Source organism: Drepanopeziza brunnea (assembly GCF_022702325.1).
Source record: "Drepanopeziza brunnea f. sp. 'multigermtubi' strain 214-2 chromosome Unknown ctg2, whole genome shotgun sequence".
NCBI lineage: Eukaryota > Fungi > Ascomycota > Leotiomycetes > Helotiales > Drepanopezizaceae > Drepanopeziza > Drepanopeziza brunnea.
Genome location: NW_027094065.1, coordinates 1783639 through 1807208, shown reverse-complemented (window position 1 = coordinate 1807208; position 23570 = coordinate 1783639). Strand labels below are relative to the sequence as shown.

General features: G+C 46.9%; 6 protein-coding genes across 6 annotated transcripts; 4 read left to right on the top strand and 2 right to left on the bottom strand.

The window, feature by feature from the left end:
• L3040_001667 (uncharacterized protein) lies at positions 1-2785 on the bottom strand (the record flags this gene model as incomplete). The annotated part of the gene is made up of 3 exons (XM_007294342.2): positions 1-59; positions 113-404; positions 461-2785. 3 exons carry the CDS (start codon positions 2783-2785, stop codon positions 1-3), a joined length of 2676 nt encoding a protein of 891 aa, XP_007294404.2.
• Positions 2786-4517: 1732 nt separating this feature from the next.
• On the top strand, positions 4518-5669 carry L3040_001666 (uncharacterized protein; the record flags this gene model as incomplete). The annotated part of the gene is made up of 1 exon (XM_007294341.1): positions 4518-5669. One exon carries the CDS (start codon positions 4518-4520, stop codon positions 5667-5669), a length of 1152 nt encoding a protein of 383 aa, XP_007294403.1.
• Positions 5670-14925: 9256 nt separating this feature from the next.
• On the top strand, positions 14926-15421 carry L3040_001665 (uncharacterized protein; the record flags this gene model as incomplete). The annotated part of the gene is made up of 2 exons (XM_007294339.2): positions 14926-15040; positions 15108-15421. 2 exons carry the CDS (start codon positions 14926-14928, stop codon positions 15419-15421), a joined length of 429 nt encoding a protein of 142 aa, XP_007294401.2.
• Positions 15422-16369: 948 nt separating this feature from the next.
• Positions 16370-17116, top strand: L3040_001664 (uncharacterized protein; the record flags this gene model as incomplete). The annotated part of the gene is made up of 4 exons (XM_066156846.1): positions 16370-16421; positions 16524-16595; positions 16822-16986; positions 17097-17116. 4 exons carry the CDS (start codon positions 16370-16372, stop codon positions 17114-17116), a joined length of 309 nt encoding a protein of 102 aa, XP_066012857.1.
• Positions 17117-18279: 1163 nt separating this feature from the next.
• Positions 18280-20331, bottom strand: L3040_001663 (uncharacterized protein; the record flags this gene model as incomplete). The annotated part of the gene is made up of 5 exons (XM_007294338.2): positions 18280-18308; positions 18572-18770; positions 18906-19482; positions 19572-20163; positions 20265-20331. The coding sequence occupies 5 exons, from the start codon at positions 20329-20331 to the stop codon at positions 18280-18282; spliced, it is 1464 nt and encodes a 487-aa protein (XP_007294400.2).
• A 2463-nt stretch (positions 20332-22794) lies between these two features.
• On the top strand, positions 22795-23270 carry L3040_001662 (uncharacterized protein; the record flags this gene model as incomplete). Its single annotated transcript, XM_066156845.1, has 6 exons — positions 22795-22812; positions 22868-22901; positions 22954-22990; positions 23050-23058; positions 23110-23130; positions 23180-23270. The coding sequence occupies 6 exons, from the start codon at positions 22795-22797 to the stop codon at positions 23268-23270; spliced, it is 210 nt and encodes a 69-aa protein (XP_066012856.1).
• Positions 23271-23570: the final 300 nt, after the last annotated feature.

Below are 23570 nucleotides of genomic sequence, written 5' to 3'. Positions count from 1 at the left end.
CTACTCTTCTTCCGAATCAGATTCGTCGCCGCTGGACATATCCTCGGTTTGCTCGACCGCTGGACAAGGGTTAGCAATTGAAATCACTCTTGCTAGAGTGAGGGGGATCTACTCTGCAGGACAGGTTCCTGAGAGTGCGAGCCGGAGCTTGCCCTCTCGTAGGTTCCAAGCTTCTGTTGAAGCGCCTTGATATTCTGCTCCTGGGCCTCTTTGCTCATCGGCTTGTTCTTCTTCTTGGTGGGGGCCGCCTTGGCAACAACACGGGGGCTCTCGCGCTCTTGCATCGCCGACTTGACCGTCTCGAGAACTTCTGGTCGGTGGTGCATAATCAGATGGTAGATTTCCCAAAGAAGCTCAAGACTGATGACATCAATGTCAAGCTCCAAGGTACCATCCTCGCCAGGCTGGAAAAGTGGTCAGCACGTGATATTTTTGGAAGGCGGTGAGGGGCAAAACTTACGTCGATTCCAGGACGTTCTCGCTTGATCTTGTCCAGGACGACGAGAGACACGTCATCAGGGAGGTCCATGAGCCCAGCAGAAATGACTTCCTTCTCGAGCGAACCCATGAACTTGGGCTTGGGAGGCTTCTTGGGTTGAACGGGTCTCTTGGGAGCGGCCACAGCTTTCTTGGGAGCCTTCGAAGACTTGAGCTTCTTACCCTTTCTCTTCTCCACCTGATCTTCCTCCGCCTGTACGCGCTTCTGAACCGTGGCGACCAAGTCTTGTTGCATGGAGATGACAAACTCGTCCCGGTTCTTGGCGCTCATCAGAGCGATGAGTTTCTGTTGATGCTCGAGTAGGATGTTCTTTGCAGCACCGAGGGAGTTCTTCGAAGCATTGTTTGAGGCATCGTCGTCATCTTCCTCGTCATCTTCATCCTCGGATTCTGGCATGCTAGCTGGGCTGGCGGCAGCAGGAGCGTGGTCGTGAACCCATTGGTCCTTCTGTTCCCACTGCTTGTTAAACAGCTCCTCAAATCTCTTACCCAGTTCGTTGACCATGTTTGGAGGCGGGTTGAACTTGTAGCAGTTGGCGAGCATCAGGCGCATATCTTTCTCAAACTCACTCGCATTGCCGTAACTGCCACTCTTGAGCTTGTTAGACATCGTAGAGAGATCCATCGGCTTCTTGATAATGGTGAAGTACGTTGGGATGTTTAAGGCGACCGGATCAACTGGAAATTGGAATATGTGGTTGAACTGCGCATACCTATCCTTTCGTACCTCCTCCAGGACCATCTCACAGAACTTGAGCTCGGTAGAATGCTTCTTGTTCTTTGGGCGGCTTGGGTGGGCGTACACCAGATCCTTACTCTTCGGAGGATGGATCTCTCGCTTGGGTCGACCACCATCAGCCTTGGTAGAATCTCGACGAATCAATGGCATGCTGGTTGTTGGGTCCAGGGCAAAGGTAGGAGCCGGGGCCGCCGAGTGCGATGGAGCGGGAAGCGGATCTCGAGATTCTTGGCGAGGCTTCGGGGCTCTAGATGCAGTATTGGGAGCCGGGCTTGAGCGCTTTGCCTTCTTGTCCCGCTTTGGCGCCTTGATGGGCTCGCTGGGAGTGTTCTCGATCTTATTGAGAAGATTGCCCCGAATGACGAACGCAGCTTTAGAGACGTCGTGAAACTGACCATTGAAGGTCAGAGTGTTGTTGTAGAGCAGGTGAAGATCGGACGTGAACTCTTCCATGAACCGATACACACCCGAAGTCAACTTGTGGTCCATGGTCTTCAGATCAATTGGCTTCGAGATCCTCGAGAGGTAGTTAGTCTTGATATCGGGCCAGAGTTCAACGACAGGACCTCTGAAGTTAAGGCCATTTCTATTCTTGCATGCACTCTTCAGGGCTTGGCTGAGTTGCTGGACTTGGTACGGCGAGATTGGGGTGCCGGTTGTCCGCTCTGCTGCCTCGCCATTCGGTGTGGGCGCAGCCTCATCGGCCATTGACTCGTCCTCGGTCTTGGGTCGTTTGGCCGAAGGCTCCATCTCGTCGTCGTCTTCGCGCTCGCGGGCGATCTTGGCTGATGTACTTTCGGGCTGCGGCGCATCCAGCATCTCGGTGTCATTCACCATTGTATCGGGGGGGATCGCTTGCTCAGGCGAAGTGAAGTTCGGATCGTCGATGGCAGCAGACGCAGGTGGCGGAGGTGAATTTTGTAGATCAAGGGGCGGCTCAGGAATAGCTTGCGGTTGGTCGAAAGTGAGGTCGGACACGTCGGCGCTAATGCTAGCAACCTCCGATTCCTTCTCTGGTTGGGGTGTAGGCAACTGTGCGCTGTTAGGATCGAGATCGGGGTCGAGAGTGGTAGCCTGGGTTGATTGCGCGGAAGGTGAAGTATGTCTGAGATCGGATTCTTGAGACTCGATGACAGGGAGTACCGCGGTTGGGGCGGAGAGATGATCGACTGCTGCCTCGACTGCCTCGTCTGCCGGGGAGATCTGCGTGGTGCTTTCAAGAAGCGCAGAGTCTGCACCAACTGATACTTGCGCCTCGGTGGTGGTGGTCGTCGTGTCGGTCGAGGGAGGGAGCGCAGAGACCGACGAAGAAGATTTTGCCGTTTGCGACTCGACGGAAGGATTTATAGGCTCTCCGGCGACTTCCTGGTTTGCCGCGAAGGCAGAAACATTTGCGGACCCATTCACTTCAGGCATCTCGAGAGGGTCGGCAGCAGCTAAAGGTGAGGGCGCAGACTTGGTCAAGAGGGGTTCAGAGGGCTCGGCATTAAGAGTGGTCTCATCTTGAGGTGAAGCTCTGCAATTGTATTTCATTAAGTATGGGTACATGGTAAGACGGCAGAAGGAGGAAGGGAACAAAAGGCAAGGGAAGGAGCAGGGCAGTGCAAGGCAGGAGAGATGGCAGGAGAGAAGAGCAGAGGAGGAGAGGAGAGGAAAGGAAAAGAAAGGAAAGGAATGGAAAAGGAATGGAAAGGGACGGGAAATAAATGGTAGAAGCTCGCGGGAGTGAGACTCACCCGTTGATGTCTAAATCCAAAGCCATCTTGTCATCTGATGGAACGGGCTGTGTCTTCTGCTCGAATGCGACTCTTTCTGAATGCTGCGAGCTCATGACGGCCATTAACAAACCAACCTCTGCGGGCAGAGGCTACGCTACACAACAAGCGAGAGACGGACCCCGACCTTGAGCGTGAGCGTGAGCTTGAGCCCGACTCGGAACTTGGTAACGCGTTTGCAGCTCTAGAATGCGACCAGCGGCGCGACACCAGTATCTGGGCTGGGCTCTAGGCGACGGCGGCGACAAGTTGTGTTTAATCTGTCAGCCTTGCGCAGATCTGTATCTTCGATCTCGCAGCCTTGTCGGGCGCGGAGCGGCAAAGCAACTCGAATCGCGCCGAAGACGTGTCCTCGAGCCGAGTGAATGCGACGCGCTCACAATCGAGGCGAGGGCAAGGAGAAGAATTGGATGCGCCGGTGATGCGGGATGTCAATGCCGAGGCCGACGAGGCAACGGCGACGATGTGTGTTTGAGTGGTTGGGTGTTTGTTTTGTTTTGCTCTGCTCTGCTCTGCTCTGCTCTGGTGTCGTGACTCTTACTCAAGTACGCGACGGGACGCGCGTCGGGATGGATGGAAAGGAGAGTACACCTAGCGAAAGAGACCCAATAGAAAGATTTAGAAAATTTCAGCGACGGCTGGCCAGGCGCAACAAGCGAATGATGCGAGGCGTGGCGTGCAAAGCAACGTGGGCGATACGATGCGACGGCGACGGCGATGAGATCAATGCCGACCGACGTGTGGGTTGGGGGGGGGGGGGGAAGGGATAGTAGCAGAGGCTCCTTTTTTTGATTTCCCCTTTTGAATGCCCGGGTTCGGGTCCGGGTAAAGTCAAGGGAGATAAGTCAGTCAGTCCAATCAGAGTTGTGCAGGGCAGGGCAGTGTGGTGTGGTGTTGTTGTGTTGTGTTGTGTTGTGTTGTGTTGTTTTATTATTATTGCGCTGTGTTGTGCTTTGGAGAATTGGGATCATGTGGTCGTGGTCGTGATCGTGGTCGTGGTCGTGATTGTGGTTGTGGCCGCCGGAAAAGGTGACGAATAAGGGCGGCGCTGAGGAATCAAGAGAAAACTCCATCATGGAAGAGGAACAGGAACGACGAAGCTCTTTATTAACGAGACGGATTTCCCAGAGACCCCACTAGCGCGCTAGTCGTAAGCGAGTCCAATCAAGAGCTGACCTGAGTGGGTCCCCGACCCCCAGCCCCCCCCCCGCCCCGCCACTTTGACCAAGTTTCCATGCAAGTGTCATTACCCACGTGATCTACGGCAGAAAAAAAAAATTCAAAAAAATTAATCCAAGATCCGGGTGGACTTCGACATCTGAGCCTGCTGCCGCCGGGAATCTCTCCCCCCTCCCTCGAGGCCTCGCCATTCTATCCCATCGAATCATACCTATCGGTACCTATACCTAATACCTCCCAAAGTTTCTATCCACCTCTTCTCCCACCAATCCCACCCCATCCCCACCAATCCCATCAGATACCCAGATACCAGACGCCAATAAACCATGGCGACGCAGCGGAAACAGCCCATGAAGATTGGCCTGCCCAGCGTAAAGCAGAGCGCAAAACCTCTGGGAAAGAACAGCACCGTGGACGAGTCGAGAACCGTGGTGTCAGGTGGAGGCTACGCAACCAAAGCCGCACAGGAAGTTTTCAGCATCTCCAGCGACTCCTCAAGTAACCATGACGCCGACGATTCAGATGATGCAGCAGCGGAAGATTTCTCCATGGAAGATGCAGCCGAGCCCGCGAATCTCAACGAAGACGAACACGACGACGGAGAACTGGCAGAGCCCTCCTTCGGCGATCGCATACAGGCCCTCGCAGACGAGCCCATAGACGTCGCCGCAGCCTTTCACGACCCGTCCCAAGCCCTCACCATCCCCGGCACGCAAATACAACCTCCGACCGGCGCATCGCTCGGCATCACCCTCTCCCAAGCCCTGAAGACCAACGACGTCGCGCTCCTTGAGGTGTGTCTCTCGACGACCGACCCCAACACCATCCGCGCCACGATACAGCGTCTAGAGTCGCCGCTCGCAGGTATCCTGCTACAGAAGATTGCAGACAGGCTGTTCAAGAGACCGGGCAGGGCAGGCAGCTTGATGGTGTGGGTGCAGTGGACGGCAGTCACGCATGGCGGATATCTAGCCACGCAGCGCGACTTGATCAAGAAGCTGGCCGAGCTGGACAGAGTTGTAGACGGCCGGAGCATGGCGCTGCGGCCTGTGCTAGCGTTGAAGGGAAAGCTGGACATGATGGGCGCGCAGTTGGAGTACCGCAGAAGCATGCAAGATCAGAGAAGGCGATCAGATGAAGATGAAGAGGATGAGAACGTCATTTACGTGGAAGGGGAGGAGGACGCGGAGGGAGGTCTGAAGCTACAGAATGGAGATATTCAAGATCTGGATAGTGACATGGAGGATGATATGCCGATGACGAACGGCGCCAACTCGGACTCGGAAGATGACTCCAGCGATGATGCCGGGGAAGGGCTTTTCGACGACCAGGCGGAGGAGACAGACGCGGATACGGGGGACGAGGACGAGGTCGACATGGAAGATGACTCCCGCGGCGAGGAAGACGACGATAGCGATGCCGGGCCTCCGCCTGCGAAGTTGTGCAAGACCAAATCGGCATTTTCGAAGAGGAGGTAGAAGGCAAAACGGGCTGGCTGGCTAGGCGGTGGCACTCGGCGTTTAGTTGCATGGATAGGCGTTTTGTTTCGTCTTGTTGATTGTACGTTGTCAAGAGAGCATACATGAACCGATAGATATATGTAATACCTCTGATACCTAGACGCCTCATTTCAATGGCTAAGGCTAAATAAAGCACCCTTGGCCCAAGATGAGGCATCGGGCTAGGTACATTGTACAGATCAGCTATACAAGAGATTAAGTATCTCGAAGTAGTAGCTGGTAATCCTATACCATACATACTGCTTCTAACCCCGGAACCTATCTAATCCAACCCATCTAACCGATCAATACAAGCTCAACCGTCCAAATCGGCAATCTTTTCGCCTTCTTCTTCTACTGTTTTCATCTCTCTTTCACTTTTCTCTTCTCTTCTCTCTCTCTGTTTCTCTTCTTTTATTCATCCCGATTAATGGATGGATACATGCACACCCATCAATGAAGGAAACGCGTCCCGCCGTCACGCGATCAGGCTCCATCTGTCTCCCTTGACCCCTCTCCCTTCCTTTTTTTTTCTTTCTTTTTTGTGTGTACCTATGTGTGTGTTTTTCCCTTCTCCTTTCTCTCCTCCTTTCTAAGGTCCCACATTCCAATCCTAGCTTCCCCCCCCCCCCCCCCCCTTTTCTTCTATTCTTCCATTCCACAACAAAAACAAAAACAAAAAACCCCCCCCTTTTCCATTGCCATTCCAACTTCCAACCTCTCCCGCGGTATGTATGTACGAGCCCAATCCAGTCTAATCAAATCCTGTCTCATCACGTCACATGCTATTCTATTCACCACCGATTTCGGTCTTCTGGGCTAGTTTAGCTAGCTAGCTAGCCTTTCGGAACCAGATCCGGAACCGGGATCAGAACCAGACCCGTTTCCGGGGAAGAGGTAAGTATTGAACCCAATTTTTTTTTCTCTTTCCTTCATTTAACAATCAGTGGACCTTTGATCTTTCTTTTTCTTTTTTTGGCCATTGATTTATTTTATTTCGTTCGCTTAGATGTGTGCCTGTGTGTCCGTGCGAAGCATATTATATACCTACATACCTTACACGTCCAAGGCCATTTTTCGTCTCGTTTTGTGCTCATGGGAAATAGATCTTGGGCGGGTGTAGTCCGTTCGGTCTGGTCTGGTCTTATAAAGGGGAAGAAGATGATGAAATTGCTTCTCTTCTCCGATTTCTATATGTCTAGTAGGTGTAGGTATACAAGGTCTGATTCCTGGCGGCCCTCCGCATGCTCCGGGGCCAGGAGACCTTGCTTCGCTCGGTCGTGGTGCAAGGCTGCCTTCCGCATCAACGCTACATCAATTTTCTATTGTATAAGAAATACGCTTTAAAAGAATATAGAGAAAATGTAACGCTTCAGCCCGGCCGCAAAGCTAAAACTTACGGCCCTTCGCAAGCTCCGGGATAAGTTTTCCGGATTTCGCGATACAATATTCGTAGCTATGTAACTTATAATAAAAGCTTCTTTCAGCGCGATGCAGCCAGCTATCTCTCGAGCATTTTATTTATAGTAGTAGCCCTATCTCGCGCGATGCAGCTAACTATTCCTCGAGCCTTTAGATCATAATCTTAGCCTCTCTTAGTGCGATGCAGCCAGCTATCCTTCAAGCGTTTAATCTATAGCATTGGCTTTTCTCAGCTCGATGCATCCAGCTATTTTTCAAGCATCCAATTCCAAGCAACAGCTTTTTTCAGCCCGATGCAAGCAGCTATTTTTCGAGCATCCAATTCAAAGCAATAAGTTAATAACCCACCCCTTTCAGCCCGATGCAGCTAGCTACCCCGCGAGCATTTAACCTATAGCAGTAGCCCTTTTTAAGACGATGCAGCAAGCTGTTATTCGAGCATTTCTCTTTTTATTATGAATTGGGTATTAATCGAGTGTTCGAAAAGAGAAGAGTCTATAATCGTAGTTCTTAATCTCAAAAGGTGGATTTCGATTGCAAGAATACAAATGTAGCTTATTGATAAGATTCCCTTTTTTTTTTATATTAATAAACGATTAATTAAATTTTCAGTATTCTTAATCGCAAAAGGTGAATTTCGATTGCAACAGTGCAAATGTAGCTTACTAAACTCGCAAGAATCCTTTTATTCGTATCAACCGCGAAAGTTTGATTTCGATTGCAAGAGTGCTAGTACAGCTTATTAAACCAGCAAGACTGTATTTTTTCGTATTAATAAGCGATATAAATAAGCGATTGATCACAATTTTAAATTCCTTTGTAGCTTCAGCTCAAATGGATGCACCCAATCAACGTCACGGCCGTAGGTCAGGTGACCTCATTTTGAATAGTTTACGGGATCCATATTTAGCTCAAAATTATATTAGAGAAGAAGATAGATTAGATAGATAGATCAGCCGTGGCAGCGAGCGATACCGAAGAAATATATTGGGCACAAATATCGGCTCAATGAGCAGAGCAAAGCAATCTTTTCAAACGAATTCATTTTCATTCGAATTGGTTGAACAAATATTCTAGATGGTGAAAATTTGGACGGGGACGGCCGTGGGATTGCCATGGGACGGTCTATTTGGTAAACTATTCCTGAATAGGTGACCACTGAAATGACCCCCGACCTGCTTTTAAGGTACCCATGATCCACAAAACGCATAATATCATATGCAAGTATATATATCTCGTACTATACTAAACTATTTATAAGATTTACATGCTTCTAAACCCTTCTTTAAAATCTTCCTTCTAAATCCTTCTTTTTAAACCCTTCCATTCCTTTGGTACTTTATACTTAGATTTGCTACTTTGTACTTAGATCCGATCAGTTTTTAGCAGCTTATGCTTCGAGTCCAGGCCAGGGCATATAACCGTCTTTTAGAATATTTTATGTACGTAGTATTTAAGGATCTGACCCACACTCCTACCCAATCCCACCTATTGTTGTAATTACTTTCGTTGGTTTTTGTTGAAAGGAGAGGTACTTGGTACATGCCCGAAATAATGTAGTAGTACAAACGCTGTCTGAGCGCAATTCTAGAGGTTTCCGTTGACAAGGCTCTTGTGCAAGGGGAATTATCAATGATATAACGATAACAATTCAAGCAGCATTGCCAAGTATCTAGTGTTCATAGACTAGAATTGTACATTAGTTACCCATAGTACGATAGATTGCAGTTACTATGAATAAAGAACTTAAGCGTAAGTTGAAATTTATATTTAAGAAGATCTTCTATGTAAGAGCCGCTGGATTGCAAAGAGCCGAACGTAGAAATTCCAAATACGATTTTAGAAAAAGAAAAAGACATATATATTCCTTCTTGCACTTGCTGCCAGATTTTGATTCAACATCCTCTTACGGTACCTGCTTCAGATTTTTTCAATTCATCATCCTCTTTCTTTTGCAAGATGCTACGATCGAATTATTTCCTCACCACCTTGCTAGCCTCGGGCCTTGTCTTTAGTAGAGCTCAAGCATTTCTGCTAGATTCAGTTATCGGCTATGCAACTGTTTCTGCTGTAAGTCTTTAATGGACTTATATAGCATAAGCTTATACTAATTACGAGAATTACAGGAGGCTGCTGAGTCTAACAATCTAAATAATGAGTTATATTTCGATGAAACCATCACTCGCTTAGGAGCTGGCGTATATGTGGGTGAGTTGATTTATCTCGATCGTTACTCATTACACGGGGCTGATAATTTAAATAGTAAACAACCCTTTGCACTTGGAAAGTGAAGGTTGGGCTTGTGTTATCAAGGCGGATACGGTCAAGTTCAACCAAGTCGGCAAAGTATGGATCCCGAAATCTTATCAGAGGATGACTGCGGATGATCCGAGGGAGCAAGAAAACATATGGGACGAAAGCGAAGAAGTTATCGTGGATTACATCCAAACATTGATGCCAGAGCCCGGAAAGGCGCTGCGCTTCTCATGGGTTCGAAATCGTACTAATTGGCAGTTGCGAATGCTTATTCCAACGAAAGTGGTAGAAAGAGATGATTTGGATTTACGGGCCGACTGCTTTGAATCAAGAGATATGATGATAAATGAGGTGGGCGATATCGTTCCTTGGTTAACTTGGACTATTCAAGGACAGTCAGGTGGTGGAGCACCGAGCCTTAAGTAGCATAATCCAAAGGGAGTGCCTCGTCAATTGTATATTAGAACTCATGTACTGCCGTTCTTTTTGGGTTAAAAGAGTTAGTCATCATTTCCAGCCAATCGGCTACTTTTCGCCGTTGTCCGTCCTTGGCTGTTGTGGCCCCAGGCCACCAGGCGACTAAGGTGTACAGACCACTGAGGAGGAGGATATAACCTCACGTTGCTTTAAGCTCCTTAGAAAACAATCAGTTCACCTTTGCTACCTCTATCTTATCCTCCTTGTCTGTGGCCTTTCTCGTGTCGTTGCTTGTTTATTAGAGAGAAATCCTGCTTGGGCTGGTAGAGAAAGAGAGAGAGAGAAGAAGAAAGGAGAAGATAAGCAATAAAAGGCTTCTTCTCCGGTTATTACTTTCAGATCCTTACGGACTTGCCGTGACAGCCAAGGGGGGGGGGGGGGGGCCGCTGGAGTCGATAACATTATAGGACGGGCCGATCAAGGTGAGCAGGCAGGTCGGTACGTTGTAGTTCCATATTGTTGTTTTTGACTGTTGTTTTCGACTTATCCTCTAGGTTAAATTTTCCTTCTTATTTTCATTCTGGTGAGATTGGGAACTCGAGTTTCATCAGCTCCGGGGGAAGGTTCTTTTTTTCATCCAGATAACTGAACGTGAGAAGGGGCTGGCTGTTTTGTATTTGGCCGGCGCGGTGTCTGTGGTGGGATGCTTTTGGGGTTGGGGAGGTGGTTGGGGAGAGGATTGGGAGGGAGGTTGCTGAGAGGGTTAGGGGGTGGAGGGAAGGGATGAAGGAGGAGGAGCGAGTGAGTGAACAGAAGGCACTGTACGCTTGAAGGGTTATAATATCTTAAGGAGGAAGGGGTCGGATCTCAACGGCGTATTTATTGATTCATATATATATATATATATATATATATACATAAGGTAGCTAGCTCTTGGCGCAGTAGCGGCGGCATTTTTTGGCGTTGGGTTGGGTTGGGAGCTGGAAGTCGGGAGTTGGAATAGAAGGGGATAGCATATCGTGCATCGGCGTTCACGTCTAGAATTTTGTTATAAGTATACCATGGCCGATCATCCATACATATACATATACACAAATATGCTCATATCAATGTATAAATACAAATCTACAAATACCCACACCCGTACCAACCCTCACTCATACTTAACCACCCCAGCAGAGCACCAACCTTAGAAGCTAGCTAGCTAGCCAGCCAGCCTACTTAATAGTAGGACTTGACATCGCATCTTTAAAGGCCCTTCGCTAAGGTGGGCGAAACAATCATGTCCCGTACCGATATTTTTTGATAATATTAGATTGCAAAGAAACTATAACCTTTTAAAACAATTTTTTTTTTGGTTAAATAATGACCCCTGTATTTTAATAAAAGTCGAGTATTTTGTATTTAAAATTGTAATTAGTAGTATTCTATTATAAATATTATTCAAAGCTTTAAAGCTAAATATATTATTATATCGTTCGTACGAAATTTTTGTACGATTCGCAAGCAAACTTTTATAAATCCCGATATTAAATACGCTTTCTGAAATGCTAGAATATAGCTTATTTGTCTCTTTTAAATTTAATATAGATTAAAAGAATACATAAAAACCAAAATTGCATATGCTCGAAAATAAAGAAATAATCGTCGGTTACCTTGCTTTTAATTTGTAAAAAATCCCGACCTGGCGATCGATTGTATACAAATGGAAACGGAATTCCTTTTTCCAATAACGGTTAATTTAACGAATTATTTCTTTTTTCTTTCCTTTAACCTTTTTGATTATACTAAGATTCAATATAACAACTTGACGAGTGTTACGGCTGTCGAAGGCAGTATGATTGTATTGCTACCTAAGAGTACGCTCTGTAATGAGAAAGAAAGATGAAGAGGGAAAGGAAGAGAATGAGTGCAGAAGAAGAGGTCTTGTAGGCTGTCTTGCCAAGACGGGAGCCCAAGGTCACGAGGTAACGTGTGACCCTTAGGCATGTAGCTACGTGACCTCCGCGTGACCGCCATTACTACCGTAACAACGAGTTAGATAAAAAATTGAAATAATGCTTTCTTCTTTACTGAGGTCGAAAGGATTGCGTTTATATTTTATCCGAACGAGAAATCTTTATTCAAGACCGCGAAAAGCAATTTATAAAAAAAGACTTATATCATTACTTTCTTTTCTTTTCGAAACGCAATTGCAAGCGAGGAAGCTGCGTTAAAAAACCTCTTTTTTAACAAAGAGCTTGCTAAATTCGCATAGACCTTGTATCCGATCGACTCTTAAGTCTTCATAAATAAAAAACGCTTTCGAATTAAATAAAATCTGTTGACTTATATTTAAATTAGCGATAACGACAAAAACTGTAAGCAATTAATATGATATCATTATTACTTTTAATAGCAATAATACTTAAAGATAAATAAAGCTTGAATAAAAAGTTGAGAAAAGCAAATCGGACTCGCTACAGCTGTAACGTACAGCTTTTTTTAGACTTAATTTAAAAGATACGCAATATCACACCCAAAAAGTCGGCTTAATTAAATCTAATAATAATATATATACATATATATTAAGTTATATAATTAATAAGTTGATTAAAAGACATATTTGATTTCTTTTTTATTTTATAAGCGACGCGGGATACAATTGTTTCGCGGGACATAATTGTTTCGCCCACTTCAGGAAAGCGCCCTTAAAGTTGCGACGTTGTGGTGGCCTTAAGCTACTAGGCTACTATAGGTGGCACAGACCACCAAGAGAGGTATATAGCAGCCTCACGCTTGCTCCGAGCTTCGAAGAATAACAACCATCTTGCTCTCTACTATTATCTCCTTATATTATCTGGTGACCATACGCAGAGGAGCTCGACTGCAAATTTCTTTCTTTCGATTCGCAATCAAGGCGATGAAATATTGATCGAACCCAGACCCAGCTTGTTCGCAGCCTGCTCGGGACCACGGAATCGACTATTCTATTACCCTCCTCTTTATCGACATCTCCTCTTTTCATCGGTCGATCTCTACCTCGACCTCTTTCTCACACCAATTCAAGACTCTATAACGAATCGACGTTATCGGTTCATTCAAATTCGAAGGTTTACACGGTCTATTCGATGATTCTCGACGTTTTCACGATACAACACAACACATACAATCAAAAGGGAACGATACGAGTGGTCGGGTCTTGTTTAGGACTACGGATAGCTGCCTAGAGGCTCCACATGCGTTGCATACGCTAGAGGTTTACCTTGCTGGTGTACAGCTTGAACGGGGTTAGAGTTTAGTTGCTACGGATACCGATATCGATCGATTACGAAGGATTCGAATGAAGGTTTCCGATTTGGCTAAGCTAAGCCTATTTATCACTACGGACAGCTGTTTAGAAGCTCCATATGCGTTGTTGCATACGCTCGAGGTTTACCTTGCTAGTGTACAGCTTGAACGAGGCTAAGGATTAGTTGATAGAGGTATCGGCGAGTTAGTTTCGGAAGGTTCAGTTGTGAGAGATACGGAGACGAAAAGAAAGGTGGAATAGCTGAGAAAGCTGAAGAGATAAATCAAAGGTTTGAATAAGAGTCTGAAGTTCTCGGGGCGAGAACTATTGGGTAAGGGACTTGTGGTGGCCTTAAGCTACTAAGCTACTATAAGTGGCACAGACCACCAATAGAAGTATATAGCAGCCTCACGCTTGCTCTGAGCTTCGAAGAATAACAACCATCTTGCTCTCCACTATTATCTCCTTATATTATCTGACGTCAAGTCCCACTATTATTTCTTTGCTATCTCTCTTTCTCTCTCTCTCTTTTCTACCAAAGTCCTCACAAGCGAGCCTTGGCATAGATGGCTCCTTCCCAAAAGACCCAACCCAAAAGAAAGACCAATAGTGCGACCATCAACTTTACACTTTAAAACCCTGTTATCTACCACATAACAAGAATTTAATCACCCTTTCTACCCCTTAAATCTTGGGCACCAGGGACAGGAGGATATGGCCCATCTGTCTAGTTTCTATTCTATTTTATGTTCGATTTCGTTTTTGTGAATTCGGCTTCGGCTTAGGCTCCCTCTTCTTCTTCTTCTTCTTCTTCTTCTTCTTCTTCCCCGACTGTAACACATGCAAATTAAATTATTCCCCTACCTCCAATCAATCATTTTAGAGCTCTCATTTCTTGGGTTGTTGGTGTTATTATTGGTGTCCAAAAAAAATTCGGCAGGCAAAGATACAACCAAGCAAGCAATCTGTTCGAATGTCTGTAAATCTTGATTGCTTTTGGAACTTGATCGAAGCCTGACTTATAAAAACACTGGTATTGCGATCAAACGCCTATCAGCCACAAGGGGCGTTGCGCAAACGTTCTGGCAATCAGGCCGCTATACAAATGACCTCCTAAGGTCAGACAACATAGATTCCCGTTTGTAGCTCAGCGAGAATCATTTATATGGCTCGCTTTTCCTCATTGTTAGAAGCATGCAAAATCTGACTATATTTAAGAATACGTATTCAGTTGCAAGCCCCCTCCCCTTGTAATACCAACAGAGATGATGATATCCATGACTTTGATAACAAAGCTGATGTGAATCCATATGTTTTAGCTATATTAGGCCTCTAGCTATACATCTTCACAGGAGACTTGAGAGAATTGTAGCGGGGAGTATTGAATGGAACGTACGACTGATGGCCTGCCTACTATATTGAATAAAGTGTGTCTTTATGTTGCAGTCACCTGGGATCAAAGACTTGGGCCTGTCTCCGGGCCCCATTTCTAAGACATAGGAAGGTCGAGGATAGCCTAGTGTAAGTGGTCCAAGTCTTGTACCTGAAGCCAATCTGAATACAAAAGCGGGGAGCTCCTTTTGCTGCTACTTTTGAAACACCAACCGATCCTAATGCGAGTTGTTGCCAAAAAAAAAAAAAAAAAAAAAAAAAAAAAAAAAAAAAACACTTGTTTGCTCCTAAATTGGGATGTGAATAAAGAGTTCAATGCAGGGAAGACTGGAGGTCACGAGGGTGCTAACTCGCTAGCGCACTAGAGCAGCTTCACCAACAATCTACCGGTATTCCTTTCCTCGAACTTCACATCAACCTCAATCTCGACAACAACCAACAATATCAATCTCGATCCTGATAACAGCCAACCCGGTCATGATGTCACTCATCGTCCATCTGATCAGTCTCGCCGACCTCCTCCACCGTCTGATGCCCATCTACTATGCGGTCCTTGGTATCATGCTTCTTTTCTACGGAAGCAGCCCTTACGGTACACCCCTCTCGAGGCTCCCCTGCCCGACTAAACCTACATCCCACAGGCGTTGACATTTCTCTAGTACCTCTCCTCGGCACCATGATCGGCCTCTACTTCCTCTACGGGTATGATTATTTCCACACTGGGATTGAGAACGCCGACGCACCCTATATGATGCTCCTCGGTGATGTCGTTTGCGGCTTGGCCTTCGCTGCTCTCGTTCACTACAACCACGGAAACTACCAACGAAAATTCGCTCGACATTACAAACTTGTTCGTCGCCAGGGATATCGACGCCCGGGATATCGACGCCCGGCGTCTGTTCCGCTTTCACGCTCACCTGCCGCTAGGGAGGAAGAGCGTGTTCCTACTTACGCCGAGGTCTTAAAGTCCTAGACTTCTGGAATACTCTGCGAAGATGGACGGGGGGAATTCAGACAGGGAGGAGAGGGTACGCGTTGTAGAAGTGGTGGAATGCTTGAGATTCTGCCTTTGAGGTCTCTGGGATACCGGGTTGCGGGCTCTACTTGAGTAACGGGAATGGATTGTGAAGGATGTGTCAGTTTGGAGGCTTGGAAAAAAGAATCTGGGAGGTTTGAGATCTTTCAATCCTCCTGCAGAATGTCTCTTGCTTCGCCAATGCAAGAATATCGGCACCTTTCATAGACCAAACCTGAAACTCACCTTTGATGAACCTGCCCTTTCATGCCCTCGGAAGCGACCACTGCTTCAATTTTCAAATTCAGAAATATTCTCCCACGATAAAACCTGTTGTTTCCTAATGCCGTTACCCAGTCAACACAGACACAGTTTTTCCATGTAAACAACAAATGCGCCAAGACCAACCCAGCAAGAGTCACTCCCTCCAACGTATCTATCTCAAAAACCAGGCAACAACCACCAGCCCTAGATAACGAGTCCAACCCAAGGTCAAACACCTAGTATTCACTATTGCCATTTTAAGACCGAATCTGACTCTGAGCAATTAAGTCAAGAATCTCTCTCTCCAACCTTCACGGTATTTCTCCGCGCTAGCTGAATTAAGCGAGCTCACTGCACCTCCGCTCTTCCGCCTCCTCGTCCTTCCTATTCGATAACAGCCCAGCTCAGCTCAGTTCGGATCCAAGAAACTCTTTCGAAAATTACAACAGCAGCTCTGCTTCTGATTCTCACTCTGACCCCGAAGAACCGAACGACCGTCTTCGCAGAACAAGCAAGTAAGCAGACACTCAACTGCTCGATCAATCTCCACCCACAGAAGAAACAGTAAGAACAAAATAAAGATACCTCGACAAAATCAAGCCGAGCAGAGTCGATTTATATTCTTGGATCAATACCAGCACTATGAGCGGCGCCTTTGCGATCCCCGATGATATACAGGATGATATTTCTGGCAGTGAGTATAAGTAATCCCCCCATCCTCTCAAACCAACAATTGCCCGATGGCAGCCGTTCCCAATGAATAATCAGCTAAATGAACGAATTAAAAAAAACCCAGTCATCCAGATCCTCCCCATCGCGCTCCTCGCAGCCGCCATCGTAGCCTCGAGCGCGTCCTCCTACTCGCAGTGTACGTACATACCATACCATTATCTGAAACATATTATATCCGATACACATCTACCTACGTCATCAAAACACCACCCTACTTCGAAGCTCTGCAAGAGGACGCCTTACTCTCTCTCTCTCTCTCTCTCCTTCTTGCATGTACCTATCTTGCGCGGGATAGGAGAGATAGAGATAGATCGATAGGGTTTCTCATATAATCACTTAGCTGACAAGAGCCCCAAACCCAGACTCGGTCCCCGCCTTCCTCCTAACCGCCATCTACATCTTCCTCGTCTTCACCCCAAGCCTGGACCTCTCGCTCGCGCAGTACCTACAGCACTACGCCTTCTACGGGGCCATGATCTGCGCGGTCACTTTCAGATCTGAATTCGATCTCGGATGGCGTGGGATTTGTCAGAGAGGGGTTTGGTTCTTGTCAAACGTACGGTCGGAGGTTGGGCGTGTATGTGAATTCATATACATACTGATTCGTGGCGGGGATTGGTGATGATGATTCTGGCAGGGGATAACTCTCAGCCGTAGCAAAGAAAAGTGTGATCTTTTTTATTCTTGTGATGAGATTGGTTGGGGGAAAGGAAAGTGAGCACCAGTCGTCGCCCGGGTGGGGAGCAGGGGCAAAAAAAAAATTTAAATTTAAAATTTTTTTTAAAAAATAAAAATTATAAAATTGCAAAACTCAACTGGAAGCTCATATACTATCATGAGGTTCCAGTTTACAAACCTAATTGAATAGGTTTTTCGATAATTGACGAATCTACGATCAAGCTTACGAGAGAGGAGGTGTGACTCTGACAGGCTAGCTGTGTGCCCGCTGAGCCACCGCAACTTCTCTCTCAAGCTTGATATAAGACGGCCATGGAATTTGTTTACATCAAGTGGGTGAAGATATTTCTGCGCGGGAGAAGCTCGGCCGGCTTGCTGCTGTGTGTACGGAAATCCGAGAAATTGTCACTTGCTATACAATAAGTTACAACACAATACAATACAATACAGATGCTCACATACAACAAAGTATAGCGTTCCAAGTACTTCTATCTATAAAAAAAAATACATTAAAAAAAAAATTCAAAAAGGAAGAAGAAAAAGAAAAACGGACTAGCCTCTCATGGCCTCTATCTTGTCTTTTCTATTATTCTTCGCTTGCCCCTTCGAAAACGTATTCGATATCTACAATTTTCCATCTCAAATTTTACAGGTTGATCTGATGTGATGATGTAACCACGCGCTCCTTCCCGATGCATCCAGTCAAGCAGCCAATCCAATCCAATCCATCTCTCCACAAAAATCTCCATCTCTCACCTAAACTAAGCTTTCTCTCCACATATAAATATGATATGATACGGGTACGTATAAGTATGCGTAGCGAGTCAGAGTAGTCTGTCTGTATTTATGCGGGTATTTATCTTTCACATTTGTATTTGGTATATATTGTTGATTAGTTTGTAGAAGGGGAGAAATAGAAGAGTCAAGAAATCCTCGCTTTAAGAAAGCAGGCGCATACCTGTTATACATACCCGTACTGTACCTATCTACTACATGCGGGGAGAAGATTTTATTTTTTTTAGAAAAAAATCCCAGATTCAACGTTAACGATTCCGACAAGGAATCAGAATCGAATTTCTGCAAGAATACATACACGTGCCACTACTCCGGCGACAACCTTGAACGATACCAGTCCCATCGATTCATATCTCCCCAGCCCTTATGTCGATGACTGCAACAAACCCCGTCAGTCATATTCTACGCTATCTACACCACACCGCTCATCTAAGCCCCATATGTGCCTGCCTGCCTTTAAAAACCACCAGAATTGACTCCTAAACTCCGCCGACCGTGGAAATGAAAGAGAGAGAGGGAGAGGCTTGGCTTAGCTTAGCTTCTACCGCCACCCGCATGGATTCTGACACTCCTTGCCCTTGTGACAGCCCGCCGCGCATCGCTGCCCGTATACCAAACAACTGCATGTGCCTCTCGTACAGCCTCCTTGGCAACGGCACGCGAGTGCGTTGGCCGAAATCTTCTTGCAGTCCTCCTTTAACTTCTCGATTTCTTCTGGTAGGAAGCCACATCCTTGCGGGTCGTTGATGATTACGCGCTCGAGGTAATCGATCACGGCCCGGGTCTGCTTCGGCATCTTCTCGTTGGTGCAGTGCGGGTTATCCGTGCAGGATTTCCACTGTCGGGAGTTAGCCATGTATATATTTATATACTTTTTTTTTTTCGCTGTTTGACAAAGTGGTTTTGGAAACCTGACTGCAACATGTGTTCCGGCTACAGGGTGTTGGAAATTCACGCAACAGGGTGTACGTACATAGACGAGGGAAGTCTTCAGGAACCGCTTTTGTATCGCCATCCCTCCCCGAAACAAGCAATCGGTCACGGTGATCGGAGCGTGGATCGTGCCGGGTGGCATAATCAGCGTATCGTATCTGGTCAAGGCAAGAACCTTGATCCACTCTGGCGGCGGGTTCCAATCCTCTCCCTCCTTGAGGAAAGCCTTCCTGGCGGCAGCTTCATCCTCCGGGGTACGCGTGGAAATAATCGCCCACAGCTTCAGAACGCTCTCGTCTTGTTTTGTCGAAAAGAAAGTGTCTTCCTTCCTCAGAGACTCCTCGGGATCGTACATGGGCTCGGCGTTTGGTTCCAGCGTGACCCAGGTTGAGACTCCCATGTTGTCCATGTGCCAGGATGAGATGGCGCCAGCTTGACCGTTGATCTGGAATTTGATACAGGACTGGATATCGACCGCGTGCCTGTGGACGGTATCTACGACCTTCTTGCCGAGATCGGTCATCTGGCCCACTTGACGTGCAGCTTGGGATGAGGCGTAGCGGGTAGCATTGATGAGCTCCTTGCAGTGTGCGTAGAGTGGCGGCGGGATCAAAAGGCTGCGACATGTTTGTTTTAGTAGATGCGCTGTTGAAGCCTGTGCCGAATAGATAGAAAGCCCAGGGCCGAGAAGAAACGACTGACTTACTCATCCTTGCATTCGATGTTTAGTAGGTTGATGGGAGCAGATACACGATCTTGCATCCGCAGTATGGCCTCCTGGAGTCTGACCGAGGTCACCGAAGGGGAGGTAGAAGAGTATTTCTGTCCCAGATCCTGGACATCGAGGTGCATTTCCGGGTCGATGAAGGCGGCTTCGTGCAGCATACCAGACGAGGTCGTTGCGGGACGATTGGTCGCCCACGGCCGGTCTCTCAAGAGGACCACCTTGTCACCTGAACCATTCCGCAGCCACCAGTCCAGCTCGACGAGATTCAGGGCGATGAAATCGGCCTCGTGATAATTCTCGCTCGTTTGGGCCGGTTGTCCAAACTCCAGAATATGCTTCCCATGTTTGGCCAAGCGGGCAAAAAAGGTGCGAGGGTACACTTCTCCGGCCGTCTGGTAGGTCTTCAGCAGGGCTCGGGCTCGTGGGTCGTGGAAGAGGCGCTTTTGCTGGTCGTTGACGGTATCAATTCGATCGTATTGGTCCTCGTCTCGTGACTTGCGCGGCTCGAATTCGGGGGTCGGGTACGAGGTAGGCAGGTACGCGGGGAGGGGGGACCGACGGACTGCTGGGCCTGAGCGCGGGGAGAGCGGCGGCGAGTGTTCCAGCATGTCCATCTCCACCTCCATCTTTATCTTCATCTTCATCCTCATAGCCATAGCTGGCTTGACTTACCTAGTAGTAGCACGTGATCGAAAGAACTTTCCTCTGGGTCGGCGGTCGGCGCAAGAGATATCGGCATTATTGAAAGGGATTCAGACACCAAGATTGATAGTCCGTGAAGAACCACTAGGGCGACGGGCCATCGGGCTCACCAAGGCGGAGTGGAGTATTGCGCAATATCAAAAGAGGTGATCTCGAGTCGAGTCGCGTTCGGTCTTTGATTACCTATGAAGATGCGATGCCTTTAGTCGCACGGATCACGGGGATACATAAGGCCGACGACACGTGATATTCGCGCTTTTATGCAATTGCCAATTGCAGGTAATTTTTGAAGGAAATATAACATTTTAATATATAACATGCTTATACAAATTCAAAAGTCAGATGGAAGGGTGGAAACTTATCCGGGGCTGTAGTAACGAGTAATTCAGCAAACAAAGGCCATACCAAGCACTCTCTGGAGAGGCATCTGAATGCCTCTCCAGACTTTCTTTCCAAGGAGTGCCTGATCTTCCTCGCGTTTTGCTATCTGAAAACAAGACGACCAATGTAAGTCCGGCTCTGAAGAGACGCAGGGGCCTGGCCGTGTAAGCATTCCGCAAAACCGATATCCACGAGGGAGGGTAGGAGTTACTAGGCCTCGAGATATACTGACTGCACTAAGAGGTCTGCTTTGCAAAAGATCTAAAGCTGACAAGAGTCTTGCGTTAGTTAATCACACCACTTGAAGCTAAGTTTCCGCCATTCACCTTCTCGCCTATCTCATGGCGCTAGAGCTGGTAAATGACTGTCATAGCCTGTTTATGACAGCTGCTGACTGACAACCTGATCTACAGATAGTAACAAAAGTATGCCAACTAAGAGAAGTTTAGCGTTGCTCAATGTACTCGGCTTGCAACATTTGCGATTTTATAATTGAATTCAGCTAAATTTTGCAGAACCACAACATTCAAGCCCTCTTTGGTCATTTGAAAGGGCATAATCTATTGTCAGAGAGTAAAATCTGAGCTTATATGTAAACACCTCTCTACCAGCATTACATAACGTGGCTTCAAGAATTTAGTCCAAGTCTCTGTCCGGGGTAGAACCTGGTGCAAAATCTCAGCCGCCGTCGAGGCACTATTCCATAGTCTTGGACTTATTAGCTCGATGATACATTGACCGACAAGCGTTTACCTTTTCAGACGGTATATGGATTATCACCTTCTCAGCAAATAGGTCGGCCTAGTTACGTAGGATGTCATATGATCAGCGAGATAGGTCCACCGGCCACTAGATAGGTAGGGCCTGGGCACGCCTATAAAGCAGGCTCCGGGCCCCTTTGCAAAACTTCGTCTATCCTTCCTATATCTACGCACCACGCAAAATTAAAGATCCATCAACGCTTCCGCAGCCGAGTCTAAAAGCCCACCCATCAAAGAGCCACCATTCTACGACTCAGCAGTCGAGCCAAAAATCTCACCCATCAAAGAACTCGCCCCGAGCACACTCCTGTGGCTCCAGACTATGTCTGAATGCCATGCTTATCTTGCAGCCGTATAAAAGCTTTTTTTTTTTTTTTTTTTTTTTTTTTTTTTTTTTACTCTGAGCCGATGAAGCAGTCGAGCTAGCAGGCGAATCCATAGCTTTTGGCCCTGCTATATACCGACGACACCAGCTCGATTGGATCCGGCATCTTGGGATAGAGCGAGGAGATACTCTGTATAATATGATTCTGATGAAGAGGAGACAGCCAGGCGGGGTACCAGGTGGAATGCGTATCGGCCACAGCGACGCGAAATAATGAGAGCTCCTGAAAATCGAATGTTCAAGCTATAGGCTTGTACTGTCAAAAAGTTTGCATCGATGTATCAGGTGAGGTGAGCCTGGCTTCAGATCTATTTTCGCTCTTCTTCGGAGCAATAACATTGACTGAAACTTTTGGATAAGGTAGGTGTTCGAGAGCATCGTTGTGGGTCTAGCGTCCAGGCTACATCAACCCCCCATTTCCTGTATGCAATGGATATATCATTCCATACTCCTCTGATATAGAGGCTCTATCTACTCTAGATTTGATCAAGACCTGACATCGCTCCAATCTCTCCCATTGTTAGGTACTTCTCGTCTATGTTGCACATTAGATCGGAGAAGGTGGATCGATTGGTTGTATTTCTGCATTTGCTCATTCCGACTATGACTTGAAGTCGAAGGCAGAAGTGTGCGCAATGAAATGATAGGTGGGCATCCGCTCGGTATCACATCCCAGAGGTATGTCTGCGGGGAGCGCCTTTCCCATCCCTCTTTCCATTTCGCGCAACGCAACTTACCTTTTAAACGTCACGTCAAACGTCACGTCAAACGTCACGTCAAACGTTACGTTAATTCCCCACCTTGTATCCTATATTATACTTCACCTCGTACTTTTCACTTTACACTTCCTTCTCCTCACACATCACAACTTCAACTCATGATGCTGTATAACTCACACTTCGCAACTCAACCTCCACACTTCACGCTCCCATCACCCTCTTTGCTATCCCTCTTATTCCCTCTCCCTTGCCGGATGGAGGGATATCCGAACGTATGTCGGAAGCCACTGCCGCCCATTTTACAGCTGCTGACGATTCTGATTTTAGAAACCCGAGAGATTAACGGGGAATCAAACGCAAAGTTAGTGATGTTCGTTATTTTATTCAACAGATTGCTAAGTCTGCTCATCAAGAAGCCCAAAAAGATGCCCAGGTCAAAGATGCCAGACTGTAAGTGCTCCTTTCCAGTTCCATGAAGCATGACAGCTTTCTGACTGATTGGAATGCAGGAAACGGCTGTGAGTTGAACTCTTGATTGATCACACTAATGAATATTGATTTACATCAAGCACCAAAGCCACGGAGAAATTGTAGGTTGAATGGCTTGCCCAGAGCGACTTTCTGCTAACTTTCATAAAGGACGGCAAAGATCGAGGAGCTGTTAATACAATTCTTCTCAAACATTCCCTGTTCGGGAAATTTAACGCCAATACATCTGTCAAATTACTAGAGAGAAGAGACTTGCCGGGGTGTGAGTTTTACCTACTCAAATATTCGGGTCTGCAACTGCAGCTGCCAGTGCCTTCCTCTTTGCTCCGGTAAACATGTTCTGGGATGACATCATTCGAATGGGATAAATGAAATTTCAGAATCAAAATCGAGGATTATCTGCCCGTATAGAAGTAAAAGTATATTTCTGTCCCAAGCTAGTGGGCGCCATGACGTCAAGATGTCGGTTGTGTCAAATAAACAATCTAGCGTTTAGCGTTTAGCGTTGCGTTTGAGCGCATCCAGGGTCATGGTCAGGTGA